At 40.3% G+C, this 11,934-nt stretch overlaps 1 protein-coding gene across 1 annotated transcript in view; it reads right to left on the bottom strand.

Moving 5' to 3' along the window:
* Positions 1 to 9,102: 9,102 nt before the first annotated feature.
* Positions 9,103 to 11,934, bottom strand: part of LOC101847854 (chloride channel protein 2) — a gene marked incomplete in the record, with an annotated part of 25,205 nt that continues 22,373 nt past the window's right edge. The window contains 2 exon segments of the mRNA XM_035973536.1: positions 9,103 to 11,203; positions 11,789 to 11,875. Coding sequence (XP_035829429.1) covers positions 10,982 to 11,203; positions 11,789 to 11,875 — 309 coding nt within the window.

Genomic DNA, 11,934 nt, shown 5'->3' with positions numbered 1-11,934 from the left:
GGAAAGAAAAAGCAGCAGTTCCCTGTTGTAGATCAGGCACAGTTATGAGCGTGACATGAATCAGCCCATTTACAATTCTACTGTGCTTGAACGAGAAATGTCCCCCCTTTGGGAATGGCCTTGAGAGAGACACTACAGTCAGTGACACCGCCCCGGGGGAGATCAGCAGCACAATAAACAAACAAACAACCAAAAGAGAAGACACAAAGAAAAGAGAAGACACACAGAAAAGAGAAGACACACAGAAAAGAGAAGACACACAGAAAAGAGAAGACACAACCAATTTATAGAAGACACAACCAAAAGAGAAGACACAAAGAAAAGAGAAGACACAACCAAAAGAGAAGACACAAAGAAAAGAGAAGACACACAGAAAAGAGAAGACACAAAGAAAAGAGAACACTTTGAACACCAAGTCCGTGTGTATAAGCCAGTGAGTATATTATTATTTCTACATGACCCCGTGAGTGAATGAGTCCCGTGAATGATGAGAGATTCTTCCTGTGCTGGTGGCTGGTGGGAATGGTCCAAAGTCTCGTTCCAACAACCTCCTCCTCCTCCTCCCCCTCAACCCACGTGTGACAACGTGGACATTTGCATAGTTCATACATGTATTATCTCATCTATTATTAGAACACAACACATTAACACACGTGATATATATAAATATATATATATTATATTAAAATACATACATGTATTACAATGATAAAACGATTTTCATGAATAACGAGAATAAGTAAGTGAAGTTGTATCATGTAGGCATACTGTATGGGTTTAACAACTCTACCAAACTACAAAGTCATTTAACTTCTCATTTAAGTTAAGAGGTGGGCCCTCTGAATTTAATAATATATATATATGTCTCTGATAAGACCAAATGAAATATATATGTGGAGAGTTCAAGAATGCTCAGCAGAGTGGGACTCGAACCAGGACCATCTACTCTGAGGTCTAGCATGATAACAAATGAAGAGCTACACCACCGGGCGCCCGTGACGACAACTGAAAACGTGTAGATCTACGTCAATACCACCAAATGAAAAAAAATAAAACTCCAACTACTTATTAAGGACCAAAAAAAAAGTTAACTACGATGACCCATCGTAAATGAACGGAACGTACCAGCACCATACCCTTTACAGCCAAACGTTAACCCTTACTTCTCAATGATACACAGTGATGTTGAAAAAACAAAAACAAAACAATACTCAACCCTTCCTTCTGATTGATACTTAATGAGTGTGAACAAAACCCAGGCCCACAACAAAACATCAAAACCCATCTCCCAGGGATAAAAAAAAATTAAAAGAAAAGCTCAAACTGACAGTCCCAAACATTTAAAACTGACAGCAAATGCTGTCTTATAAACAGCCCCGCCCTGTCCCTCCCCCACCCCACCATCCCTCTCACTCGTATCGAACATGGCACTGGGAACACACTAACCTGAGATATCAAATAATCAGTTAAGAATATCCATACGTTGTGTTTTACTATTGTATCCATACGATGTGGGGAACTCTGTGCCACCACTTTCAAAGTGAATATTTACTCGTTAATCCAATACGTACGCTTTGCACAGTAGTCTGTCAAAATGATTTTTTGGAGAAATACTGAAAGTTTCAAAGAGATCGTACTAGAAGTATTCTAAAATGTGAAGAACACAACCCGGAGCGTACAAAATTACCCCAGGGAAAACGGATAGGGTTAAGAAACTGCAATGACGAAAATTTTGAAAATACTGGGCTCAGCACATGGACAAAAAGCCTTCACCTTCAGATTAGATAAACATGAAAAAGAAACGGGGTAAATAATATAGCGTATTTCAAATAATCCGAGGAACAACAAGAAACAAACACATTCAAGGAACAAGGCAGAGGTACAACATGTTATACCGTGGCTGTCATTCAACGTTGTCATGTGTCAAAATTTTTAGAAAATTTTTTGGTTATTTATTAGTTAAGTTTTAGTAAGAGTTTTACGCCACTTGCAACACAATACAGTCATACATGTAAGTGCCCAAGATTAGAGGAGTTACAAGAGAATAACAAATGCAAAAAAGGATTTGACATATAAGACAAAGATGAACGACAGCCACGAGATGTGAAAACGACAGACCTGATAAAATAATAACAACCAACACGTTTGGGGACATTTCAAGCACAATTATAAGGTCACAAAACTCAAGATAATGCGTCTGACATCATTGTTGTAAAGCGAAATCTTTGGTAAATTCTGCATGCTTTTCACGCAGGGAAGGGCTGATCATTAGCATATATATAGGTGTAGAGGGTAGCATCTCCGTCACTGCATTCAGAAGACTTGAGTTCGATTCCCACATTGGGAAGTTTTTTTTAGTCCACCTGTCTTCTTGATGGGAAGCTCCCCCCCCCCCCCCCCCCTCAACCCCATCCCCATCCAGCCAGGCTTGGCCTTGACAAGCAGGGGGAGAAGTAGAAGTAGTAGCCTGCCTCCTCCTAACTACTAACTAGTCAAACTGAGTGGACGGGTCGGTACGGTAAAACAGGTACAATCATTTGGTCACCAGTCCTTGACCTGCTCGGCACAGAGAAATCTTTGGTACGTCGTAGAAGGCCACCCAGAACTGTGCACTACACAGTCTGGAATGTACACGGACAGCACACACACACATAGCGAAACATACATGTAGCAAACACATGCATGATGAACATGCACAGAGCGAACATGCACATATAGCGAAACACGCACATATAGCGAAACACGCACATCGCAAAACATGTAGCCAACACGTACATGATGAACATGCACAGAGCGAACACGCACATATAGCGAAACACGCACATCGCAAAACATGTAGCAAACACGTAAATGATGAACATGCACAGAGCGAACACGCACATATAGCGAAACACGCACATCGCAAAACATGCACACGGCGAAACACATACATAGAGAGGGAAACATGCACAAAGCGAACAGATTTTCAGTTCCTGAATTGTTTTGTTTTAGATCTACATGTACAAGTATTTTCTTTGAAAATTAAACCATGTACAGAGAGAGCAATTTGTACATAATGTAAAATGTCCACTTCCCATCAATTTCGTCATGTGCGTGCTAGACAACACTGACAGCATCACGCACAGATGGGACATTCTGTAGACAGCCCGTAGTACAGACGAGGTTACACACAGTTAAATCAAGCTATCACAGGCAACTCCAGCTCAGATTTGACATAACTGATTAAAGAGTTTTAGTTTAGTTTTAGTAAGTGTTTTATGGCACTCGCAACACAATAAGGTTATAAGTGCCGAAGATTAGAGGTGTTACAAGAGAGTAACAAACACAAAAAAAGAAGGAGGGGAGATAAAGATGACAGGTGTTTGATAGAAAAGAAGAAGCAAAACCACACCAGAGCACCCGCCAACCACCCACACTGAATAAAGAAAATTCCCCCAAATTTGATGTGTAACTTGAAACAGACGGTGAATTTGAACCCACAAACAGGACCCATCTGTTCACTGGGAGACAACACATTTCCCCGCAATCTTGACTGTCCCTGTGGTTTTATGCACCCCGCATAATTTAGCCAAATTTGATCATTTTATGCATAATTTCTGATTATTTTCCTTTATCATGCTTTGTTGAAATTAACAGAAACGCATGATTTCACATTTTTGGGCTCAGTTTGCATAATTTCAGAATTTTTCTTGCATAAAACGATGGGGACGGTCTTGAACAAACAAATTAAAAAGTTCCTGTCTAGAAAGTAGGAATGTGAATTTGAGTCAAGAGAAGCACACTGACACAGTAACACTCATTTAGTGTTGGGAAGAAGCAAGACTGAGACAAACAGAAACAGCAGAGGGAAAAAAAAATAAGTAGGACCCACCAGAGGCGCCCTCCAACCACCCACTAATAAGTAGGCATGTCGTTACCTCAGACACTCTTCAACACAGGTAGAAATATTGTACTATGACTCTACTATAATCCAACCACAATCTCTGCAACTATAACCCAACCACAATCTCTACAACTATAATCCAACCACAATCTCTACAACTATAATCCAACCACAATCTCTGCAACTATAATCCAACCACAATCTCTACAACTATAATCCAACCACAATCTCTACAACTATAATCCAACCACAATCTCTGCAACTATAATAATCCAACTATTTTTATCCCCCATAACTTAAAAGCGAAGTCAAAAGTATCTGGTTAAAATATAAAAATAGATGTTGCTATATAATACTCTAAGCTAAATTGAAGAAATTGGAACACAAGATTTGATGATGGTCTCTCTCCCCCCCCTCCCCCCATATAGACCTCGCCCACACACAAGACTTGACAACACATGATGATTCAATGATGCCTCCACCCCCTTCCCCCCAAAAAACCACAAGAATCAAATCAATCTCCCAAACAAATAACCATCACAGCTCCAAGTTCCACTGAGTATTTTGAGGAAAGTCGAACAAACACGTAAGTAGAAGGTACACATGTGCATGTCATTCGTAGGTTCGCATCATCATAAACCCACATTGACATACATAGAAATAAAATACATCTTTCTTCATGAATGGCGAGTATTTCTAACAAAAATGTTGTTCACACAACGGAGAGTCAGTGACCACTAGTAGTAGACTCAATACGAACTTCAGACTACACCATCTGCCTCAGAGTCAGATGGGTCGAGAGGGAATTATACGAGTTTGTTTCGTTTGTTAATTTGAGTAAAAGAGAAACACTTGACAGGGTACAGTCACTCAGTGCAGGGAAAGAGCAAGACAGACAGACAGAAAGAACAGGGGAAAAAAGGGCGAAACACCACCGAAATATCTAAAACAGACAGACAGATGGACAGACAGAAAGAACAGGGAAAGAAAAAGAACATCAGTCAGACAGAAACGAAAGAGGGAAAGAGAAGAAGTAGGACCTGCCAGTAGCGTCACTGAATTACGACAGGAAGTCCCAAAGAATACTCATGGTCTTATTACCAATACATATGTGAGGCAGCATGGTGGAATCAGGCTCTCGTCAAAATAATCAAAGTGAAGAAACTTGCATTTTTCCGCAGGTTTGTGAATTTTTATCAAATTTTGTTTTTTTGGCACAACACCTTTCATGCCCATTAAAGAACTCATTTGTGTGGATTTTTCTGAAAAGCGTTATTTAAAGGCATAAAAAATGTAAACCTTCAGTTACCACAGACTCTTAAGCTAAGGAAATAACTAATCTTTGACGGTCATTTTCTCACTAATTTTACATCTGAAAACAGGTGACCCCCACCTTCTTTTGCAAATATATCGACTTGTATTCAAGATAAATGGATATTTTTTTGCATCCAAATAAAGACAAGTGAACAAGCTTTACGATGATACCAATAACTTTACATGCCCAAAAATTGACGAGAGCCTGATTCCTCCACGCTGCCTAACATATATGTAGATCACAGAGCTCGCTAACACAAGCCTGATTCTCAGCAACGTTGCTTCATCCATCATCACTTAGGGAAACATTGCATTTACTGAATAAACATTGCTGCATTGACCATCACTAACAGAAGCATTGTATTTATCAGCCGTCGCTAATAAAAACATTGTATTTATTGAATCATGTTGCATTCATAATTTTTTGAATGTCCCTATTAAAAATATTGCATTTATTGAATAAACGTTGCACTTATCAACCGTCACTAACAAAAACTTTGCACTTATTGAATTAGATTTGCATTTATCAACCATGATAAATAAAAACATTGCATTTATTGAATACACATGGCATTTACTGAGGGGTCATAAACAAAAACATTGCATTTACTGACCATCAAAATATTTGAAAAGAAAACTGTACAGACATTCTCAGAGAAAAGCTGGTCCCAAACATGAATGTGATGAAAGTGCAAAAACCATAACGATTGTAACGTAGTTGCATATTATCTCTGTATCAGATTGCTAGTTACTGCTAGGGTCCAAATGTCTGTTCCATTTGTCCAACACCACCCTTCCCTCCCCCCCCCCCCCCACGTTTCTTTGGGCCTGACTTCGTAAGTGTAAAAAAAAGTAAAGTAAGGGTATATAAGGGTTTCACGCCTATATCATCAACTCAAGTAAGTTATCCAAAAGATGAGTCTAATTTCATATATATCTCATAGATGAGATGCAGTGAATCTGTGATATACAGTAAAACTTATAATAACACATTTAGCAATATATTTTATGAATGGAACGGTAAAACACATGATAGATATTAGCCATCATATTTTATGAATGGAACGGTAAAACACTTGCTAGATAATGTCTTCTAGATATCAGGCACTTCGAAATCACAGACATTTGCATGGACGAGAGCAACAAACTGGCAAGTTGGCAGGAACATCGTACAGCATAAATGACCTAAATTGTGTCAAATGGAGAGTAAAATATTTATGATCTTTTAGAGCCTACGCCGAAAGTAAAAAGTGACTTAGCCATTATGTGAGGCAGCGTGGAGAAATCAGGCGCTCGTCAAAATAATGAAATCAAAGAAATTGGCAATTTTTTGGCCAAAGGGCATTAAAAAAAAATCTTTTTTTTTTTGGCCCAACACCTTTCATGTCCTTTTAAAAACACATTTTTGTGAGGATTATTGACTAAAGGCACAAAAAATGCAAATTTTCATTTTCCAAGAACTCCCAGGCTATGGAAGTTACCAAACTTTGGTGGCCATTTTTTCGCTAATTTTACATCTGAAACCAGGCGACACTGACGTTCTTCAACTGCAAATATTTCGACATCTATTCAACATAGATGGATATTTTTTCACCAAAAAGGAGGTAAATGAACAGGCTTTAAGATGACATCATCTCCCAAATGGCCGCTGGATCGGAAAAGTAAGTAAGTAAAGTAAAGATGACATCAATAACCCTAAAAGCCAAAAAATTGACGAGCGCCTGATTCCACCACGTCATGATATATATATATCTTTACTAAAAAGTAGGCTCTATGGGCTTTACTTTACAAAATTATTATTGGCTCCTACACACTAAAACTAACCCTAGTTGTTGGTAGATTTGGGTTGAAAAAATGAACCATTATGGAAAGGGGGGGGGGGGGGGGAGCTAAATCTGTCAAATTCTTGGTGAATTAAGCTAAAACAAAGATTAGTAAACTCGTGCACGAGGCAAATATCCGAACAATGATAATCCAACAAAACTCTGATCCCCGTTGATGACAAAGTGAACTGTGTGCATGATATGGCATCAGAGATAGAGAAATACATCGACATATATTATATATATATACATATTATATATATAACAACAACAAGATTCATGCATTGCAATACAGAGAAAACCTTTGATCATTAGTCGTGTCACAATACTATACAAGACCTAGATATGTATGCACACACACACACACACAACGCAATAACTACATCAGAACACACGCACAGAATGCATTGGTGAACACACAGAACATGATATATATGCAATTACTATCCAAGTACACACAGAACGCATTTACGAACACGCAAGAAGTTAGCATTTACTACACAAGAACACATACACAGAACACATTCATGAACACACAGAGAGAATGCAATTTATTTACTACATAAGATCAGAACACCAGAACACATATTTATGAACACACAGACAACATATCTATGAACACACAGACAGAACATACTTATGAACACACAGACAGAACATATTTATGAACACACAGACAGAACATATTTATGAACACACAGACAGAACACGTCTATGAACATGCAGAGAGAATGCACTAACAACAGATGCGTCTGAGATATCGTTCATACGAGTCATGAGCGCGGAAGCTAAGAGGTGTTACAAGAGAATAACATACAAGGAAATGAAAGAAGAGAAATCAGGAGGATAAATGTTTGATAGGAAAGAAGGAGCAAACCACACCAGAGCACCCATCAACCACCTGTTTTAGTAGAGGTTTTATGGCGCTCGCAACTGCATAAGGTCATTTGAGCGCCAGTAGATTAGAGGTGTTACAAGAGAATAACAAACATAAAAAAGAAGAAGGGGAGATAAGGACGATAGATGTTTGATAGGGAAGAAGGGGAGATAAGGACGATAGATGTTTGATAGGGAAGAAGGGGAGATAAGGACGATAGATGTTTGATAGGGGAGATAAGGACGATAGATGTTTGATAGGAAAGAAGGGGAGATAAGGACGATAGATGTTTGATAGGAAAGAAGGGGAGATAAGGACGATAGATGTTTGATAGGAAAGAAGGGGAGATAAGGACGACAGATGTATGATAGGGAAGAAGGGGAGATAAGGACGATAGATGTTTGATAGGGGAGATAAGGACGATAGATGTTTGATAGGAAAGAAGGGGAGATAAGGACGATAGATGTTTGATAGGGAAGAAGGGGAGATAAGGACGATAGATGTTTGATAGGGAAGAAGGGGAGATAAGGACGATAGATGTTTGATAGGAAAGAAGGGGAGATAAGGACGATAGATGTTTGATAGGAAAGAAGGGGAGATAAGGACGATAGATGTTTGATAGGGAAGAAGGAGCAAACCACACCATCAACCACAAACAGCCCACACTATGATGGAATGCAGAAAGTAGAAATGACAGACAGGAGCCACACAGCGTCAACAAAACACAATGACGAGAAAGAAGGACACCGCACACACGTACACACAGTGCAGGGAGAATAAAATGAGAAATAAAAACAGTTTTGTTCCTCAGGAATGTAAGAAGGACTTGAGCGCTCTGTCATTACTCCACACAAAATAAAAGGAACCACAAACAGACACACATTTACTTTCTCTCCAACAAATTCACCGGTACTTCAAAAGAAAAAATCAAAATCCAAGTACAAGTATAAGCCAAAAATAAAGAAAAAAAAAAAATTGCCCCACTCCAAAAAAACAACCCCAACCCAATAAACCCAATACATTTTAAGAATAAAAAAACAAAACAACTGTAATATCAGGAAACTTTCTCAGCTTCCAGGGAAGTATTCAGGGCAAGCTGCCTTTTTACAAACACTCCGCCACCAACAAAATGCTGTCCCCGAGGTTATATTTATATGCACCCCCGCATAATTTAGCAAAATTTGATTTTTTTTTTGGTGCTTAATTTATTTTCCTTTTACATTCTTTGTCAAAATTAACAGAATAGCATAATTTCACTTTTTTGGGCTCAGTTTGCATAATTTCAGAATTTTTCTTGCATAAAACGACCGGGACAGAAAATGGTAAGATTCTTCCCCCCCCCCCGTCTTTAGCCGGGTACCCATTCAAGCATTCTCACCTGGGTGAAGTGAGAAGCCTTTGTGCAAAGACATTGTCTTTCCGAAGGCCTTAATATCGAGCCACGACTGGAACTTGAACCCACAACCTAAGGGCTGTAAGTCCAGTAGCCTAACCACTAGACCACCAATGTCACACACATAAAAAATATCAGAGAATCTCAGCAAAAGTAAAATTGCATCCAAATATATAATACTAATATACAGCTAATAAATTAATGTAAATTTACAGTTTCATTTTACCGTATATATACAACACCATAAACATAATATTTAAAGCAAAGGAAATCAGGCATCAGATGGTTATTCCCCCCCAAAGTCCACTGAAAGTGGTCAGTCTTGACAGTCCACTCAATGAGACCAGATTTGAAAAAACCTTGACTATCGGTGAAATGCCCTGATCAGAAAATGACTTCTATGAGCTTATGAGAAAAGGATTAAAAACAGGCGAGTCAGGAAATTATCAGAGGCCGAAGAGGGTAATCATGTGGTAAGAAAGACGATTGTCATAGAAAAGCTGGAACCACTGATGGTGAAATAAGCAGAATAAAAGGATGACTCCGAGTAAAAATGACCAGATAGATAAAAGGATGATTTTAAGCAGAATGACCAGAGAATAGCTTCAGATGGTTTCCACAGAAAAGGACGGTGGCAGCAAAATGACCAGAGAAAAGAATGACCAGAGGAAAGGATGATTTTTAGGTAAATTGGCCAGAAGAAACGATGATTTTTCAGAGAAAGTGACCAGAAAAAAAGTAAGATTTCCAGAGTGGTGAGATGATCAAGAGAAAAAGGTGACTGACGAAATAAATAGATGAAAGAAATGACGACCAATCTTCTGGGTACAAGTGAACAAACACCCTACAGTGTAGCCAGTTATGAAAGCATGCGCTTGTGCTGTGGCTGATTTGTGCTGTGGCTGACTTGTGCTGTCGCCGACTACAGAGAAACTGTGGCTGCAGGTGCACAAGCAATCAGCCAGTGTGCGCCTGCGTGCGTGCATGTGAGAGTGTGCTTGTGCAAGAGTATGTTTGAGTGAATCTAAATTCTTGTTAAGCCGGTATGTCAGACATGGGCAATCGTGTCCCCGATTCGTGGGAACGATTAAGCGAATCCAGGCATCTCATTCACACAGGAGAAATTTGGGGGGAAAATTGATGGAAACATCCAAGCTCTTCAAAGGAAACTTAAATTAAAGCAAAATCTATAGCATTATGTCAGTCAGGGGCCTTTCACGAGATAACACATTAGATCTGTTACTTCCAGCTAGGCCACAAACTATCGATTTTGATTTTCAAGACGGGACAGTTTTGTTTTTAATTAATGATCAATTCATCGCAGGTCACATTTATCACGTTAATTACTGGTTGGCTGATGAAACCACATAACTAAACCCCGCAAGTTCATGTCTCTTGTTTTTCTCGCCTGCGTTGGTACAATGAAGCTTACACACAGTACTGGATGCAGGTCAGTGTTAACGCAGCTAACGATATGTGTCTAGACTCGTGAGTTCTTGTACTTTTGTTCCTGTCACCTGCGTTGACACAATGAAGTTTAAACACAGTACTGTACGTGTTCCGTGTCAACACAGCTAACGCAGCTGATGAAATGATGCGCCTAGACCTGTGAGTTCTTGTTCCTATTGCCTGCGTTGATGCTATGTAGCCTGTGCATGTTCTGTGTCAACGCAGCTGACGAAATGACGCGCCTAGACTTGTGAGTTCTTGTTCCTGTCAGCTGCGTTGATGCTGTGTAGCCGGTACACAGTGCTGGGCGCGGGTTCCCTCACCACCTCTAGACGGGCATCGTCGATGGGTGCCGTGGACTCCTCCTCCCTCCCCTCCTCCTCCTCCTGCCCCACGCTCGGGTCGCTGACCGTCTTCTTCCCGTTCTCCTGGAGCTCTATCTGTCCTTGGACGGCCACTCGCAGCTGGAAGGGGTAAAATGGGGGGGGGGGGGGAAGAGGAAGAGCGATAGAGAGAGTAACAGAGAGAACACAGAACACACACACATGACACGCATAGAACACACACACATGCACAACACACATACATGACAACTAACACACAGCACACTTAGAGCACACACAGCACACGCAGATAGAACACACACACATGGAACACACAACACAACACACATAGAACACACACACAACACACATAGAACACAGCACACTCACCTCCTTGAGCCCCACCATTCCCACCAGCCTGCCAGAGTTGGTGACAAACGCGTGGCTCTGACCCAGCACACACAGAACACACACACACACAACACTACACACACACACACAGAACAGACAACACACATAGAACACACATAGAACACACACGCAACACATCACACTCACCTCCTTGAGCCCCACCACTCCCACCAGCCTGCCAGTGTTGGTGAAAAACGCGTGGCTCTGACCCAGCACACACAGAACACACACACAACACACACACACACACACACACAGAACACACAACACACATGGAACACACAACACAACACACATAGAACACAGCACACTCACCTCCTTGAGCCCCACCACTCCCACCAGCCTCCCAGTGTTGGTGACAAACGCGTGGCTCAGACCCAGCAGGGAGAACAGGGAGTGAACCTGAAACACAAACACATAGCATGCACATATATATGGTGGGCAATTAACTAACACACACA

The sequence above is a fragment of the Aplysia californica genome, unplaced genomic scaffold (assembly GCF_000002075.1).
Source record: "Aplysia californica isolate F4 #8 unplaced genomic scaffold, AplCal3.0 scaffold01377, whole genome shotgun sequence".
Taxonomy (NCBI): Eukaryota; Metazoa; Mollusca; class Gastropoda; order Aplysiida; family Aplysiidae; genus Aplysia; species Aplysia californica.
Note: the sequence above shows the minus strand (reverse complement) of the source record. Positions and strands in the feature narration are given on the sequence as shown.